The sequence below is a fragment of the Medicago sativa genome, chromosome 5 (genome assembly GCF_051527215.1).
Source record: "Medicago sativa cultivar Bolivia chromosome 5, Bolivia_mono, whole genome shotgun sequence".
NCBI classification, from domain to species: Eukaryota; Viridiplantae; Streptophyta; class Magnoliopsida; order Fabales; family Fabaceae; genus Medicago; species Medicago sativa.
The window spans coordinates 77,669,473-77,688,754 of record NC_140753.1 but is presented as its reverse complement, the minus strand read 5'-3'; the positions used below and the strand labels follow the sequence as shown (position 1 = coordinate 77,688,754).

Sequence of the window (19,282 nt, the reverse complement as noted above, 5' to 3'; positions counted from 1 at the left end):
ATTTTTAAGACAAATTTTCTATTTGTAGAATCCGTAACCATTGCCCTAAGGGCACTGGTTAGCAAGACCCAAAATGTATTTGGGCATCCTTTAAAAAAAAGTGACTTTAGATCATTGGTTAAAATGTTAAAATTAATAAATTTGTATTAAAAAGTAGTGTGATTGTTGCCAAGACAAAAATAAAAACTTATATTTTCACTACTTCAAAAAAAAAACTTATATTTTCATGATAATATTTCTATTGATGGAGTCATTAATCAATGTCCTTAAAACATTTATTAGCAAGATCATATTGTTAATTGTGTTGGTTACAAGTAGAGTCGTAAAAAAAACAAGCTATCCAGCTCATGTAAGAGTTTAAGCACCAATGTATCCCTAACGATTTCAGGGACTGGTCGGTACTTTGATCTCACTACTTAGGGGTGTATTTATAGATATGACAGACAACCTATTTTCTTATTGTTAAGGGAGCCTTTTCCTCAAGTGTCTCCTTTGTTATTTACACGAGTTGGCGTGGTCATTCCTATCTGATAGATTGTGACGAGTTGGTTTATTCTCATCTACCAACTAGGTGCGAGCTCATCGCCCTTTTATGGATAAATTCGATATGCCGGTCCCCTCCCCCCACCCCCCCACCCACCCACACACACAACACGAGGCATGTAAGGGGCGAGTGATTTAAATTTTTAATTATGGCGAGCTTCATTCATCTGGCTTGGTCGACCCTTAGGGCAATATTTTTATGAAGGTTCAATGCCCCCTCAAGCACGAGGCCTGCAAGGGCAAAATGATCAAGTTTAACTCTTAGCATATTTAATCGAAGATTGACGCGCTCCTGCTTTTTAGCGAAGTTGTCGAGTTGTTTTTTCTTCTTTGAACGATATCTTTCATATGGGGCAAAGTCGATCCTCGTTTAGTTTTTCAGGCAATGGAGATCATTTTGGTTTCAGAGTTTTCTTATGTGTTTGCTCTTAAGTTATGCACTCGTTTGCTTTGGGGGGGGGGGGGGGGGGGGGGGTCTTCATAACTTGTTGAATCGAGATGCTCCTCTTTAGGGAGTTCTTTATACATGTTTTAGGGACTTCAACCTTGTTGTTTATTCCGTTGTTCAGTCTTGCATATTTAGGAATTTCAACCTTGTAGATGCTTTCGTTGTGGGAAGTCTTGTATGTTGCTCTTTTATAACAGGAGTCTTATGAACTGCTTCCCTTCATAGGGGAACTATTATGTGAATGCTTCAATATTCTATTAAGCGCTTGTTAGCCCTCTACAAAGGCTTATCAGTCCTTTTGTAAGGCACACCCTTGCCCTTAGCACCGAAACCGCCCTTTCCATATCTTGGGGCTAAATATTCGACAAAATCATCTAGAAGCATCTAGCATGTGCGCTTTTTGACTTAGGGATTAAGTTACTTAAGGCCTAAGTCAGGAAAACATAAGCCTAAGAGGGCTATAAATACCCACCTTGAGATCATTCTCAATGCATGACAAAAATAGACTAAATTTTAGTTTTTATTGTACTCACTACAAGTTCAGCAATCAAGTAGATAAGCGAGTGAGAAAAAAGAGAAAGAAAAATAGGAATTGAAGAAATAGGAAGGAAAAGAACACAATGAAGAGCGGTGGTTTGGGGGCGTTTCTATCTCAGATCAGATGTAGCCTGACAGGTTGTTGTAGGGAGATGGTGTTGAAAATGTTACCATATAAATCTTTAGTAAATTAATCACATTCATTAATTAATAATAAAACCAATGGTCATGATTAGGAGTAAGTCTTTAAACTTACCCTTGGAGTTAATTAACATAAATCTTTATAGTGTGTTTGTTTCAAGTTATTTTGTAGATTCTTGGAAATAAAATGATAGAAATATACATACCTATGTTTGTTGCAAGTTTACTAAATTTTATTCTCGGGTATAAAATGTTTATGTGAATAGAATAATTTCCCGAAAGAAAATGGTGGGAATAAACTTCCCATGAGGATGAGAATAAATTTGTGTGAAAAAACCTATTATAATCTATATTTTTAAGGTTTCTGAGAATATTATAATGCTAACCAAACATCATTTTTCTAGATACCATGGAATAAAATCCACATCATTATATCACAAGGAATGTTATTTTATACATAAATTTGATAAACTTGAAACACACTGGCCCTTAAGTACAAAAGTTTTACGTGTATTGAATAATATGGTGTCACATTAATTAATAAGATATGATAAATTATGTGTTTTTAGCTCATCAAATGATGATTGTCAATCATTGCTAGCACAAGGGAGTGGAAAATTAATGAGGTGGCTCCTTAAGTCTCACATTTGTTTCCACAAATTTATTATTTAAACCAGCGTCAAGACGAATACTAATGTTTGTCTTTCCACTTTTATCGATAAAAATAATTAAAGATAAATAAATATGGTGAGAGAAAGATATAATCCATTGAATTATTTGATGATAACATACCCTTAACAATAGGATTCATTCTATATCCACAGTGCTATTTAAATTTGGGGATTAACCAAAGATATGTTTTTAGCAACTTAACCATAATTAATAAATTTATAAGTAAAAATGATAAGGTAAATTTAGGTATATCCACAGTGCTATTTGAATTTTGGAATGATTTTTTGAAGGAATTTCTTGAATATTATAAGAATTTCTCTCAAAAAATGAATTTTTAAGCGTCAAAAACATATAAATTCATATTTAATTAATCCCTTCTTAAAAAAAATTACAAGACAGATTTTGTGATTTACTAAACATGACTTGCAGAAAAATTTTAAATTCTGAATGAAACACATTAATTGACTTAAAATCAAAGACAAAAAATGACAATGAAAAACTTTTTGAGGAACCAAAAGCCGAAAGAATATTTTAAGAAGACTAAAACGTAAAATTGAAATATTTATAAAGACTAAAAATGTAAGGCTTTGTTTGCGAGTTTGGAGGGGAAGGGAGGAGAAGGCTTGGGAAAAAAGGAATGAACAAGTGGAAGAAATATAGGAAAATGGGAGAGGAGGGCTTTGGGGGGTTAACTTTTCTTCATTATTCAAAATCCTCCTCATTTGGAGGAATAAAAAATTGCATTAGAGGAGGGTTTTGGAGGGTTAATAAGAATTCTTTAAATTTAATTTATGTTTTTTTAGGGGAAGAAAACTGTTGCATTTCATTAAATAGAATGTGTTCAATACAATGAGGTATTTCTACCAAAATTTGGGAGCTAGCTGATGATAAGGCCAATTTAGCTAAACTATGAGCCACCTCATTTGCTTGCCTCCATACAAACTCAACACGAGAGTTTTCATAGAATTATCTAAAGAGAATTTTACAATTATCAATTATGTTCCCGTACTCCGTGTCTTCATTGTGACGAGAATTAAAGCTATCAACCACTCTCTTTGCATCCATCTCAAAGTCCACTGTTCCCAGTTGCAGCAAATGCACCCAATCCATAGCAGATAACAGACCAAGCGCTTCTCCTATATGGACTTCACAATTGGGACTGAAGCAATCTGTTTTAGCAAGTACAAAATGACCGTCCTCATCTCTAATACACATCCTTATGCCAACCAAATTAGCCGTCTCAGAAAAAGCCGCATCAATATTGCACTTGAATCGTCCGAAACTTGGCTTCATCCACTTAGTAATGCAAGCTTATTGTTCGCTACTAACAGAAACTTTCTGAATCGATTTTGCTGATTTCCAATCCTCAAGCAAAGTTTTGGCTCGGTCAAAAACATATCCCTGTGCATCAGTCACTTCCTTCCAGATTTTATTATTCCTTTGCTTCCATATACATATAATACAACCAAACATAGATGCATCATCACATGACAGTACCTGAAGTGTTCTGAATATGATATCCTTGACATCTTGGTGCTGATCGAATAAGTGACTAACAGAATAGGATGGGCTCCACATACTCCATATATTCCTGCTACCTGGGCATCTGAATAGGAGATGCACGCTGTCCTCTTCATCAACATTACATAAGGCACACACAGCTGCACAATTGATTCCCTTATCACGCAACCTAGTACGTGTCGGAAGGCAATTCCGACAAATGCGCCAGAGAAGACTTTTGGTTCTTGGTGGTACCTTTAGCTTCCAAATCAAATCCCATGCTCATTCTAATTTGAAATGAGAGGTATCCAGTAGTTTATTCATACACATACGATAGGCACTGCGAACCGAATATTCGCCGTTACTCTCTTTTTTCCAAATGAGCCTATCTTCGCGTACTGAAGGATATAAGGGTGTTGTAACAATATGTTCCACAATTTGTTCATTAAAAATAGAATTTAGCAAAGGAACATTCCAACTCTTTTGATTTGGCATAATACAATCTGAGACCCGCAAATTTGCCAAAGTAGTTGCATCATCATCGAAAGAGAAAATAGTAACATCATTTCTCATCCAATAATTATTCCAAACTGATATGGATGTGCCATCACCTATTTTCCATCTGCTACCTGCTTTAAGAATGAACTTTGACTTACAAATACTTCTCCAGACATAACTTGGGTTGTGACCTAGTTCAGACTCAAAGAAATTGCATCGCGGAAAGTATCCGGCTTTATAAATTCTAGCAATTAGAGTATCCGGTTGTGTCAAAATTCTCCAACCTTGTTTTCCCAACATTGCTAAATTAAACGTTCCAAGATTTTTAAAGCTCATACCTCCATCTTTTTTATGCATAGATAACTTGTCCCAAGACATCCAATGTATTCCTTTCTTATTTGATCCTGAGTGACCCCACCAAAAAGAGCTCATCATCTTCTCAATCTCATCACACAACGACGAAGGTAGAGTAAATAAACTCATAAAATGTGTTGGAATTGATTGAAGAACAGATTTCATCAATACTTCTCTTCCAACCTTAAAGAGGCATTTACTACTCCACGAATTGATTTTCTTCCAAACTCTATCCTTGATGAAGTTAAACGTGGCTTTCTTACTTCGTCCAATCATCGAGGGTAATCCTAGGTATTTACCTGTACCCAAGACCGCTTTAACTCCAAGGATGTTAGCTATATTATTATGATCAGCTGATGAAACATTCCTGCTACAGAAAATTTCTGACTTTTGGAGATTAACAGCTTGACCTGACGCTTTCTCATAAACTGATAGAATATTTCTCATTTTTTGTGCTTGGTTCGAATTAGCACGAAAAAACAAGAAGCAATCATTTGCAAAAAGGAGGTGTGATATTATGGGAGCATTATTATAGACCTTCACACCATTGATATCTCCTCTTGCTTCTGCTTTCCGAATGAGAGCTGAAAGCCCTTCTGCACAAATAATAAACAAGTACGGTGACAATGGATCACCTTGCCTCAAGCCTCTACCAGGAATGATCGGTCCCGTGACATTACCGTTGACAAGAACAGAATAGTCAACAATTTCGACACACAACATTATCCACTTTATCCATTGTTGAGAAAAGCCCATTTTTTCCATAACCTCTCGAAGATAATTCCATTCGATCCTGTTATAAGCTTTACTAATATCAAGCTTAAGAGCCACTTCTCCCACATTACCTTTGACTTTTATCTTCATATCATGAATGATCTCTTTGGCAACCATAGCATTATCCAAAATAGAGCGTCCCGGGACAAAAGCTGATTGAAATTCTGAGATGCATTTATCTAACACAACTTTCAGTCGTTTTGCTAGAACTTTAGCTACTACTTTGTACATCACATTACACAAAGCTATCGGCCTCCAATCTGTCATGGATATCTGAGTATCTCCCTTCGGAATAAGTGCAATGTTTGTCGAATTTAAAGAAGGGAAAATACCTGTTTCTAACCAATTACGACATTGAGTAAAGAGCTCCTCACCACAAAGTGGCCAAAACTTTTGGAAGAATCCCGGATTAAAGCCATCTGGTCCTGCACACTTGTCTGGCTTCATAGAGAAAATTGCAGCTTTAAATTCTTCAATAACAAAAGGTGCTTCAAGTAAATTATTATCCTCCATTGTGATGGATGCACTGATAGCTTCAATGACAGGTGCCGTGTCACTCTCTTGCGGTAAGAAAAGATTAACAAAATAATCTTTAGCCACTGTACTTAATTGCTCTTCATCTGTTACACGAACATCATTTCTGTCCACCAAGGAAATAATTTTGTTCACCTTTTTTCTTGAAGTTGCGGCAGCGTGGAAAAACTTGGTGTTAAGATCACCATCACGTAACCAATGTGTTTTCGCCCTCTGTCTCTAAAAAGCATCTTCTTGGATTAACAATCTGTTCATGCGATTTCTCAGATTGTTAAAATACAAAATATTGCTACTGTCAACCTGTACTCGCAAGTTCTCTAGCTGTTTACGGCAATCATTGATTTCCTTTTTAAGTTGCTAGAAATGATTTTGATTCCACATAATAAGATCAGCCGCACATAGTTCAAGCTTATCAACAATGGGGTAATTTCCATACGAATTCCATTTATTATTAACAAATTTTTTGAATTCTGGATCAAATAGCCAAGCATTCTCAAACCTGAACCGAGAATGATTGCGTTTCTGCCTCGAAAAAACTACTCTTTTAATCATATGCATTAATTTATCATTCTCTAAAAAACTACTCTTTTAAAAAAATTGTAAGATTTCTTTATTTTTCTTCATATTTTGCACCCCTCAAAGTCTTTCCTTTCCTTCCCCTCCAAACTCGCAAACAAAGCCTAAAGGAAATAAGTGCAAAATGTACATAACCTAAATGTAGTACAAATGTAACATAAAAGATGACCAATTCAAGGGAAAAAAAAACTTACAGATCAATCCAAAATAAGGTGTTGCTATCATAGAAAAAGTATCCCTTTGGGTTTCTTTACATAATTTATCTGTTTCATGCTATGATTAGCCCATGGAGTAGTAATTAAGTAGTCAAAATGTGGTAAAAAATATCAGTAATAATTTGAATATGCAAATGGAACAAAGACTGTCTGAAAAAGGTAAAGAACAGGACACACCAAAAAATGTGTAGTACGTAATGATAGAATGAAGTGAGTGGGGAATGTCTTGCGGGTTTTATTCTGGGACGGATTAACGCTGTATCTATAAAAATGGTGTATCTATTTATATAAAATGTTCGATGAAACTTTACTTGCCTCCTAACTGGACACCTTTTTTTTTTTTTAGAAACATATAGATGTCCAACGCGTGCACGTGTCTACACTAACAAGACATATACACACATGGTTACATTCAATTATTTCCATTTTCATAAATTACCAGTTTCGACGTATCAAGGCCGTTCAATCTGTATGAGCGATGCATATATATTGGATAATCATATGGTCTCAAGAATAGTAGTTATAAGTGGGTATGAAGATAGTTATATGGTCCTAAGTTAATATGGATTTTGGGCAAAATCACATTTCTCTTTCTTTTGTTAATAATTTTTTTTACAAGAATAATTTTTTAATATGTGTAAAATAGTCAAATGAGATGAATCTTGGTGGGACGCAGAGTGAGTTATTTAAAATAAGGGTCATGTTAACTTGTGCCCTTAGGGCACAAGTTAAGGATCTAAAAAAAGAAATAAAGCATGAGTTTTGTAGTGAAAAGATATGTTTTTAAACTTTCAAAGCATTGAATGCACAATTTCCAAAAATTAGTTTCTACAATTGGCTTCTAAACTTGTGCCTTAAGGGCACAAGTTAACATTTCCCATAAAATAAAATAGGTTTTTTAGTCGATATTTTATATAAAGATCCTAGCTGTAGGGACAAAAAAGCACTCATTTATTTTTGTAAAATTTGATGAAAACAAAGATTAAAATGAACATCAGTAAAAAAAAAAAAAATTAAAATGAATAAATTTTTTAGGGAGCAAACTTAAAATATCGCAATTTTACAAATACTGTTTATTTCTCACTATGAGTCATTGGTATCTATTCTTTTTCTTTGGTACAATGGTATCTATTCTATCTATATATTTAAAATTGAATAATATTAGCAAGGAAATATATTTTTATAGATGATATCATAATCGGGTTATACACATTGTAATTTGTTTCAAAATGAACCAACTAACTAACTAACTCATTAACAAGTATTAACTAACTTCTATAACCGAACTAACTACCACTTCACTTGCGTAGTCCAAGACTTTCAACAAGAAAAATAATATGTATATATATACATCATCACTTTCACTTACGTTTTAGATATAGATTGAGAGTTTTGTATATCTTGAAGTTTCTCACAACAAAAAGGGAAGAAGAAGAAGAATAAGAAGTTCTTTTCACAATGGCAAATCAAGGAGGAGTTGGAAATTGGAACGTAGATGATACATTGATGCTTAGACAAGCAATGATAATCTTGAGAGTTTCAGAAATTTTTCCAGAAGCAAGAAGGAGTACTACCTTGAAGAGCTCCCTGGTGATTTCGAGCAATTTGTTCCACCACAAAATTATGGAGCTTGGAGTAATGATGAGGATCAGTAAGTATATTTCTTTTTCTTCATTAAAATATGTGTTCTTTGGTTTTTTTTTTTGAAGGAGTGTTCTTTGTTATTTTTAGAAGCTATTCCTTTTCTTGATTAAAATATGTTCCATGTTATTTTTCATTAAAATATGCGTTCTTTGGTTTTTTGTTGAAGGAGTGTTCTTTGTTATTTTTAGAAGCTATTCCTTTTCTTGATTAAAACATGCTCTATGTTAATTTTATTGAACTATTAATGTTTTCTATTTTCTTTAGGCTTGGACTGGTATGGATCGATCAAACAGAGAACAAACGTCTACGCCTTAACAGGCTTGACGCTTGGTGGACTGTGGACTGGCATGGATAGACCATTCCCTTTGATGGTTCAAGTCAAGACGGCCAGCTCAGCACGACTTCAGTCAACGACGGATTGATTGTTCAAGTCAAGACGGCCAGCTCAGCACGACTCCAGCCGGATTGATTGTTCAAGTCAAGACGGCCAGCTCAGCACGACTTCAGTCAACGACGGATTGATTGTTCAAGTCAAGATGGCCAGCTCAGCACGGATGATCGACGCATCTCGATTCCACGCGCCTGGTACGGATGAGTTGCACTATAGTCCACGCGCGGCCGTACAGAAAACAGGCAACCAATAGAAGGCTCTGGATCACAACTTAATGGGCCTTGAATGATCAGAGAAAGGCCCATTAGACCAGCACTATAAAAGGGGAACATTTGGATGTTTGATGGGACAGATTCCAGATAGTGAAAACAGTGTATCATTCATTTACTTCTTAAAAGTGCTCTTGAGACTCCACCTAGGACGTCTCACTGAGCAGCTTACCTATTGTAATTAATTTGTTTACATACGTGAACATTTGGCGCCCACCGTGGGGCAACGGTAAAACTTTCCAACGACCTAGCTCCATTTTCAACAAACCTACCGTCATGGTACGACGCGGACAAACCCGGACCTCGTCCGGATCCGAGCTGGAAGACGACGCCAACCCCCAACTAGCCCAGCTGCTCGAGGCAGTGCGTGAGCTTCAAGAGCGGAATGTCGAGCAACAGAGACAAAATGACGAACATCAACGTCTGCAGGCAGAAGCCCTTGCTCGGGAGGCCGAGCTGAAGCAACAACTGGAAGATCGAGAGCGCGAGCTCAGACATCAGATGGAGGCCAGAGAGAGGGAGCTGAGGGAGCAGCTTGAGCTCTTGAGAAACAACGTGACTGGAGCTGAAACCACCAGATTGATGCCTAAAGTGTTCCAACCATTCTCAACGGAAATACAAACGGTGGAAATCCCTCGTCACTTTCGGGAACCCACCATTGACTCGTACGATGGGACGAGTGACCCACATAGTCACGTCTCAACTTTCCAAACGCAGATGTTCATAAGCGGAGCTGATGATGCATTAAGCTGCAAAATTTTTGCTGGGACCTTGAAGGGTGTAGCACATAAGTGGATAGCAGGGCTGCCTGCCAGATCAATCACAAACTTTGAGGACTTGGCCACTCGTTTCGTTGCCCAATTCGCAGCAAATACCGTGAAGCCTTTCCTACTGGCAGATTTGTTTGACATCCGCCAGCGCCCCACTGAATCCTTGAAGAGCTATCTGGCTCGGTTCAACAACGCCACTCTCATGGTGACGGAGCCGAATGAGGATATTTTTGTTATGGCATTTGAGAAGGGTCTGAACTCTGGAGCTTTTAGTGAAGCTTTGACGTTGCGCAAGGCACATTCCATGAATGAGATTCGGATGAGGGCGGAGAAGCACATTGAAGCCGAGGAGATAACAAGGGAGAAATGATCTAGAGAGATACGAGGCAGAGACCGGGCTAACGAGGATCGTCGGGAAGGAGTGATGAAAAGGCTAGGGGGAGAAGGGTTCCCAAGAGGTGTCCCACTGGATCGGGGAGGCCGCTCAGAGCGTGAAGTCCCTACCAGAAGGAACCCATGGGAGGAAAATTTCACTCCTCTCAACAAGGGAAGAGCTCAAATACTCAAAGAGGTTATGAACACTCAGATTATCAAGCGACCGCCTCCAAACCCTCGTCCTATGGGGAGTGAAGCAGGGTTGTGGTGTGAATACCATCGCACCCAAGGACACGATACCGACAACTGTCGTACCCTTCGAATGCACATTGAAAAGTTGATACAAGAGGGTCACCTTGGGCGCTACGTTCAAGGAAGGGGTGGAGGCTACCATGACAAAAGGGCTGCTCCTAGTAGAGATTCAAGTCGATCCCCGAAGCGAGGTCGTGGAAAGGAGAAGCTTCATGACAAAGAAGCTGAAGGAGGGCACGAAAGGAACAACAGAGGCACGGTCAACACCATAGCGGGGGGATTTTCTGGAGGGGGATCAACTAGCTCGGCCAGAAGAAGATATTCACGGTCCGACCAATCTTGCAATATGGTGGGAGTGTATGCTTTTAAAGAGCACCCTCAATTAGCTTTTACCTTCAAAGATTTTGAAGGACTGTATCCTCATGACGACGATCCTTTGGTCATCTCCATATCCACGGCGGGTTTCCAAATTAAACGTACAATTGTGGACACCGGTAGCTCGGCGAATGTGTTGTTTTGGGAAGTATTCAAAAAGCTAGATCTTCCCAAAGAAGTTATGAGGGAGCACCGAGGATCTCTGCTGGGATTCGCGGGAGAATCCGTCGAAATCATTGGATACGTAGACTTACGTACCACATTTGGGGAGGGGGAGAATGCAAAAACTATAGTGGTAAAATATATTGTGGTTGACGCACGATCCTCCTACAATATCATTTTAGGAAGACCAGCGTTGAATGGCTTGGAAGCAGTTACCTCAACCGCACATTTGTGTATGAAGTATCCGTTGGAAAATGGTCGTGTGCGAGTTGTCAGAGGAGATCAAATCGTCGCCAGAAAATGCTATGAGGATAGTTTGAGAAACAAAGGAGCTGAAAGGAGAAAGACACCTGAGGATTTGCGTTGCAACTTCTTGGACCTGGACTTGGACCCAAGAAGTTTTAGCAAGGATGAAGAGGAATGGCATCCAAGGCCGGCAGAGGAGGTGAAGGAAGTACAAGTGGGGGAGGAGCCATGCAAGAGGGTCAGGATCGGCACGAACTTGTCAAAAGAAATGGAAGAGGAGCTGGTATGTACACTAAGGAGGAACTTGGATGTGTTTGCATGGTCAGCCAAAGACATGCCGGGAATAGACCCAAATTTCATATGTCATCGGTTAGCCATTGATCCAATGGCGAGAGTCGTACAGCAAAGGAAACGTAAGATGAGTATGGAGAAACAAAATGCAGTACGAGAGGAGACTCACAAACTGGTAAAAGCAGAATTTATTAGAGAGGTGAAGTACCCGACCTGGTTGGCCAACGTGGTGATGGTGAAGAAGCCTTCAGGAAAATGGAGAATGTGCACGGACTACACCGATCTAAACAAGGTGTGTCCCAAGGATGCTTATCCGCTGCCGAGCATAGATCAACTGGTAGATAATGCCTCAGGGTATGACCTTCTCAGTTTCATGGACGCTTATTCGGGCTACAACCAAATTCGAATGCACCCAGAGGATGAAGAAAAGACAGCTTTTATGACAGACAAGGCTAATTACTGTTACAAGGTTATGGCGTTTGGATTGAGGAACGCCGGAGCCACTTTTCAAAGATTGGTGGATAAAGTCTTCAAGAGTGAGATAGGCAAGACAATCGAGGTGTATGTAGATGACATGGTTGTAAAATCGACAAAAGAAGAGGATCATCAAGGAAGTCTCAACAAGGTATTCGACTTGCTTAGGAGGCACAATATCAAGCTAAATCCGGAAAAATGCTCGTTTGGAGTACAAGCAGGAAAGTTTTTAGGCTTCATGCTAACCAAGAGGGGAATAGAGGTCAATCCGGAAAAGTGCAAGGCCATCATGGATATGAGGAGCCCAGCTGATGCGAAGGAGGTACAAAAGCTAACTGGGAGGATTGCTTCGCTCACAAGTTTCTTGTCATGCTCAGCTGACAAGAACCTACCCTTTCTCCAATTGCTGCGAAAAAATGAAAAGTTTTGCTGGACAGAAGAGTGTGAAGGAGCGTTTCAAAAGCTAAAGGAATTTTTGACAACCCCTCCCATCCTTGTGAAACCTAAGCTAGGCACTCCCTTGATACTCTACCTGGCCGTATCTGAGAATGCATGCAGCTCGGTGTTAGTTCAAGAAGTAGGGAAGGAGCAAAAGCCAGTGTACTTTACCAGCAAAGTACTCCATGGAGCGGAAATACGATACCAGAAGATTGAAAAGGTGGCATTAGCTCTAATATCGTCAGCCAGGAAGTTGAGGCCTTACTTTCAAAGTCATACCATAATAGTTCGGACCGATCAACCCGTTCGGCAAGTACTGCAAAAGCCGGACCTGGCAGGAAGGATGGTAGCATGGTCGGTAGAGTTGTCTGAGTTCGACATTGCTTTCGAACCAAGGGGAGCAATAAAAGCGCAAGTTCTGGCAGATTTCCTGGTAGAAATGACTACAGAAAAAGGAAACATGGAGGCAGCTAAGTGGGTGTTGTCGGTTGACGGTTCATCCAACCTTAAAGGAAGTGGGGCAGGAGTGGCATTGGAAGGACCAGACGGAGTATTGATAGAGCAATCTTTGAGGTTTGAGTTCAAAGCGAGTAACAACCAAGCTGAATATGAAGCTTTGTTGGCTGGAATGCGTTTGGCTTTGGAAGTAGGAGTTAAGGAGCTTGAGGCAAAAAGTGACTCCCAGCTAGTCTTCGGACAGGTCACAGGAAACTTCCAGACAAAGGATCCTCAACTCTTGGTGTATCTAGAGAGAGTCAGACACTTAACTCAAAAGTTTGTAAGTTTCAAATTATTACATGTACCTAGAGAGCAGAACAGTAGAGCAGATTTGTTGGCTAAGTTGGCTAGCACTAAGCGACCAGGAAATAATAGATCAGTGATCCAAGAAACTTTGAAGCGACCGAGCATTGAACAAGAGGAATTGCTTTTTCTTACAGAAGATTTCGAGTCATGGATGGGAGATATCATCCGTTATCTAAGGGATGGTCAACTTCCAAGTGAGGAGGAGCAAGCACTTAAGGTAAAAAAAAGATCGTCCAAGTTTGTGGTTATCGCTGATCAACTCTTCAAGAGGGGATTCTCTAGCCCGCTCCTGAAGTGCTTGGCTCCCCAGCAGGCCGAATATGTAACAGCTGAGGTCCATGAAGGGGTATGTGGAACTCACATCGGGGGCAGAGCTTTGGCAGCAAAAGTACTTAGAGCAGGATACTATTGGCCGACCATGAAAGAAGATTGCTCCAAGTACGTCAAGAAGTGTGACAAGTGTCAGCGGTTCTCTAACCTCCATCAAGCTCCTCCTGAATATTTAAGCTCAGTGATTTCTCCTTGGCCCTTTTTCAAGTGGGGAGTGGATATCCTAGGTCCTTTCCCCTTAGCACAGGGTCAGGTGAAGTTTTTGATTGTGGCAGTGGACTACTTCACGAAGTGGATTGAGGTGGAGCCGGTGGCCACTATTACGGTAGATAGGATCAGGAAGTTTTATTGGAAGAAGATTATATGCAGGTTTGGTCTCCCCGCGGTTTTGGTTACTGACAACGGCACTCAATTTGCTAGCTCATCTGTGGCAAATTTCTGTAAGGAGTGGGGAATACAACTTAATTTTACCTCGGTCGAGCATCCACAATCAAATGGTCAAGCTGAATCAGCAAACAAGGTGATTTTACAAGGTTTAAAGAAGAGATTGGAGGCGGCCAAAGGATTATGGGTAGAGGAGTTACCAATGGTGATGTGGTCATATCACACTACCCCGCACTCGTCCACACAGGAAACTCCCTTCAGGATGGTGTATGGATCAGATGCTATGATTCCAATTGAAGTCATGGAACCAAGTGCAAGAGTCCTTTTCACACAGGAAGGAGTGAACGATGGTAACCTACTGAACAACTTGGACTTCCAGGAAGAGGTTCGAGCACGAGCTCAGGTGAAGGAGGAAGCTTGTAAGAGAAGAGCGGCACGGAGGTATGACTCAAAGGTGAGAAGGAGAAGTCTCAAACAAGGGGACTTAGTACTGAGGAAAAAGCCAGGAGGAGAGCAACCAGGAAAATTGCACGCACACTGGGAAGGACCTTTTAGAGTGAAGGACGAGGTGGGAAAGGGAGCTTACCGTTTGGAGCGCCTGGATGGCAAGAAGGTGCCACGCACCTGGAACGCAGCAAACCTTCGTTACTACTTCAGCTAAGGGGAGCACATCGAGAGAAATGGCCAAGTCTTGTGTTTATTTTATTATGGATAGTCTAGTATGTTAAAGAGCAGAGCTCTAATGAAGGCATTATGCCAATAGCCGTCTAGTATGTTAGAAGTAGAGCTTTAATGTTATTGGATCTTTGTATTGTACTCCTATCTATTTCTTATAATATTGAATCAAGGCCATTTTCCTGCAGGATACACCGAATCAACGTTGTAGGGAGAGATCCGTTAGAGACTCTCCTTGACGTCTCAATAAGGGTGGTCGGGTAGAGCCACGCCTTCAAGACCTAAGCGAGTATCGGTATAGACCCGACCCTTAGGCAAATCTACGTTATAGGGAGAGATCCGTTAGAGACTCTCCTTGACGTCTCAATAAGGGTGGTCGAGTAGAGCCACGCCTTCAAGACCTAAGCGAGTATCGGTATAGACCCGACCCTTAGGCAAATCTACGTTATAGGGAGAGATCCGTTAGAGACTCTCCTTGACGTCTCAATAAGGGTGGTCGAGTAGAGCCACGCCTTCAAGACCTAAGCGAGTATCGGTATAGACCCGACCCTTAGGCAAATCTACGTTATAGGGAGAGATCCGTTAGAGACTCTCCTTGACGTCTCAATAAGGGTGGTCGAGTAGAGCCACACCTCCAAGACCTAAGCGAGTATCGGTATAGACCCGACCCTTAGGCAAATCTACGTTATAGGGAGAGATCCGTTAGAGACTCTCCTTGACGTCTCAATAAGGGTGGTCGAGTAGAGCCACACCTTCAAGACCTAAGCGAGTATCGGTTTAGACCCGACCCTTAGGCAAATCTACGTTATAGGGAGAGATCCGTTAGAGACTCTCCTTGACGTCTCAATAAGGGTGGTCGAGCAGAGTCATGCCTTCAAGACCTAAGCGAGTATCGGTCGTGTAGACTTGGACAAATTTACGCGGTAAGAGAAATGCATAGTAAAAGAGAGCATGCTGAAGTACACCACAATAACAAGAGATACCATAGCAATCCGAAGGTTAAATAATACAACATAGTTTGGCCCAAAAGTGACCTAATGCAAATGGCCGAAATGGCCTTACAGGAAAATAAAATAACATAAGTCCGAGTACAACACAATAAATATCAGCTATCCAACGACTCCACGACGTCCCCACTAGTCTGGACGGATCTCATCAAGATCAAGGTTGGGAAACTTAGCACGGACCTGGTCAAGAGCTTCACGGAAGCCATTATCGTACTCAGTTACCCCCTGGCTTGCAAGTTCGGAGATCCTCATCTGCAGCGTGTCTCGCGCTTCCTGGGCGGCAACCAAAAGAGTTTGAATTTCAGATTTCTCATTCCTTAAAGTTTGAAGCTTCCTATTAGAAGTTCTCAAGTCCGTCTCAGCCTTCTCCAACTCCTTAGTGGCATGATTATACTGACCTTCCAACTCTGCGCACCGTCTCTCAAGTGTATTGACCTTATCTTTCAATGGTTGTAAATTCTTGAGCAAATAATCAAACTGGCGACGACAAAGATCCTCGGTGGAGTTAGCTAGAGCACTCGTCCAGAAAGAGTAAGCTCTCATGGCTTGCAGGGACTCATAGATTCCAAGATGATTCATCCTCGCTGTGTCTGCTGAGGTAGTGGCTTGATTCAAAACCTGGTTAAAGGGAAAATCAACATCCCACAGTGATGGGTCCGCGGCTCCGGATTTTCCAATCGCTAGCTCGGCATGCCAAGTTCCCAATGGAGGCATGTAAGGAGCGGGCTCCGAAACCTCAGGCTCGGAACGTTCCTCGACGACTTCGGGGGCCACTACCATAGAAGTATCAGGACGATTTCTTTTGGAGCTCGTCTTGGAAGGGGGATCTTTTGGGTGAGCGGTGGAACATCCAATGTGCTCGTTTTGTCCAGGGTTGGAGTAGGCAACCCCCTGCACCACAGCTTGTTGAGCCCTAGCAGCACGACGCTCTTCCTTAGTGAGTGGTGCCATCCCGGCTGATCCTGCAAAAAAAAAAAAAAAATTGTGTTAGCATAATCACGATAATTGATGTGGAGATGCAAACAAGTCTTGTACATATATTAAAAGAGAAAAAGAAGAGTTAGAGGGGTAGGGGAAGAATAATAATTACTCAATAACGAGATTAGGTTCTCGCGGTGGTTTTCATTTCCAAGCACTTTCGATGCCGGGACAGGCGTAGCCTGACGCAATAGCGAGATCAACTGGTCGTCTACATCCGATTTTGGTAGAGTGCTAAGTCTAATTTTAGAACGAGGATTTCCCGTCCAATATAGAGGAAATAGAGGATTTCCAGACTCGTCGTGAAACAATCGGGGATAGTTGGGCCCAGGACGGACGCGGAAGAAGTTCTTTTTAAAAGTGTGTATTCCCTTCCAAGAAGTGTGATAGGGTATGACAAGGCGGCGACCAGAGAAGTTACTCAGGCTCATCCATGAGTTGTTGGTACTTTTTTTTGCTAGGAAAAAGCTAAAGAATACGTAGGCGGACGGAGAAAAACCAACTCCATGGCAAATGACTTCAAAGGAGCGAAGGAAAGACCACGCTCCGGGATGAAGTTGGGTAGGAGCTACATTAAGGATTCGAAGGATCTCACATTGAAAATCAGTAAAGGGCAGACGAACTCCCAATTTCTCAAAGAAGCAATCATATACATAGGTATAGTATTCTGACTTTCGGTTAGACGGAGAATGATAGACAAACTCTCCTTCCACACAAGGGAAGATGTCAAAGAAGCCTTTCAGGGAGGGCTTCGTTAGACGTTCATAAAGTTTAAAGATGCTGTTGTGGTCATCATAGATGGAGGATTGACGGATTTCCTCAGCCGCCGAATCATGCTCACTTTCTTCCGACATGGCTACGGAGGAAGGAGGGTCAGAAGAGCTAGACATGGATTGATCACTCATGAAGGATTGAACGCACTAGTTCCTGACACAAACAAACACATAGTTATTATTGTGTGTACATGGCATGTTGCTTGATAGATATATTTATATCATTAAGTAAAAAAAAAAAAAGAACCCGTTAGTTAGCCGCTTTCTCTCTTCCCTGCCCGTCCCCTTTTCTATCTATTTTATCCCATCTATCTTTGTTACTATTATTACTCTACCCGGCCCCATCAAAAGTTCCAACACAATTCTCTCTACCCCTCCTCTCCTTTCTACCTACCCGCCCTCTCCCTTTTCTCCTATCCATTTTTCTCTCTCTGGACTACTCATAAAAATAAAGAGATGGCATTGGTGAAGCTCATGATATTTTCCTATACAATACAACTTCTCCACCCACCCATTTTCACTACTACCATTATTGTTATTTAATAATAATAGTACCAAAAATATGAGCACATCCATACTTCCTTCCCTGGGAGTCACGCCTAGGATAAACTCTCTAAGTGTAACTCTCCTTGACTCTTAATATATGTATAATAAGGTGTAAATATACTTTGAGATGTATATAATTACACAAAGTGTTGATGAGTGTACTATGCAAAAGTGTACTATACAAATTCCTAGCATTATTTAAGTTAAAATTTTGTCTCAACATCACTAACACTCCCTCCTACCCGTCCTTTCCTTCTTCCTACCCGTCCCCACTCCTTCTTCCAACCCGTCCCCACTCCTCTTCCTACCCGTCTTTCTCTTTCTTTCTCCCAATTGGCACAGTAAAAATTAACTCTACACCACACATATCTTTTCTCTAAAAATAAAGGGATGGCATTGGAGAAACTCATGGGCTTTTTGTCATACTAAACACCATATAGCTACACGTGAATGTCATAGATGATAAAAGGAAAATTTCTTCCCATTACAAATATCCAAGAACTAGCATGTCTTTGTTAAAAAATGTGACCTTCCTGTGTCCTTTCACTCCACCCGTCTCCATCCCTCTTCACTCTACCCGCCCATTCCCCTTCACTCCACCCGTCTCCATCCCTCTTCACTCTACCCGTCCATTCCCCTTCACTCCACCCGTCCCGCTCTCTATCTTCCCTATCTCACCAACCCATCCTTCAGTATTAAAGCTCTAAAAATAAAGAGATGGCTGGTCTGAACGTGATTGAGGGAAAGAAGGGGTATTTCAAAGACAAAGCTAAGACGCATAGAAGGTTTACTACCATGTGAGGATGAGAAAAATATGGCAAGTTTCTATAAGTTTATCTAAACATTCTAACCTTTATCATGTCATGAGAAATACACAATCAAATATGCAACCAAAGGAAAAATAATGTGATTTAAAGTTGGAATGGGCGAGTTAACTCAGTGAGTTGGGCGGAGTCGAGTTGACTCGCTGAGTTGGATGGGTTTGAGTTCGGTTTGCTGTGGTGTTGTTGGTTTTAAATTTTATCTCTTTAACCACATCAACATGAGTACAACCACGTCATCATACATACCATATTACAACATCTAGCCATAGAATACATGGTAAACTAGTTTATTAAGGCAGCAGGCAAAATGTATTAAGTGACAAAATCTATAACTTGGTTGCTAGAAAACACAAGTGAGTCAACTCGGTAGTTGTTATGGTTGTGACTTGTTGTTATGGTAGTGGTATGATGGCAGCAACCATGGTATTCAAGAAGATATAAAATGGGGCATGTAGTAAAGAAAGGTTAGTGCAAGAACATAA

The 19,282-nt window shown here is 40.6% G+C and overlaps 1 protein-coding gene across 1 annotated transcript; it reads right to left on the bottom strand.

Annotated features, from left to right (window-relative positions):
- Nucleotides 1-15,632: 15,632 nt before the first annotated feature.
- On the bottom strand, nucleotides 15,633-17,605 carry LOC146925281 (uncharacterized). Its single transcript, XM_085710245.1, has 2 exons — nucleotides 16,770-17,605; nucleotides 15,633-16,641 (listed from the first exon to the last, which is right to left on the bottom strand). Exons 1-2 carry the CDS (start codon nucleotides 17,560-17,562, stop codon nucleotides 15,809-15,811), a joined length of 1,626 nt encoding a protein of 541 aa, XP_085566371.1. The 5' UTR covers nucleotides 17,563-17,605; the 3' UTR covers nucleotides 15,633-15,808.
- Nucleotides 17,606-19,282: the final 1,677 nt, after the last annotated feature.

Coding starts and splice junctions, on each gene's coding strand:
- LOC146925281 (XM_085710245.1), bottom strand. CDS start 17,562: ATGAGTGATCAATCCATGTCTAGCTCTTCTGACCCTCCTTCCTCCGTA. Junction 16,642..16,769: donor GAACCTAATCTCGTTATTGA/GTAATTATTATT, acceptor TTTTTTTTGCAG/GATCAGCCGGGATGGCACCA.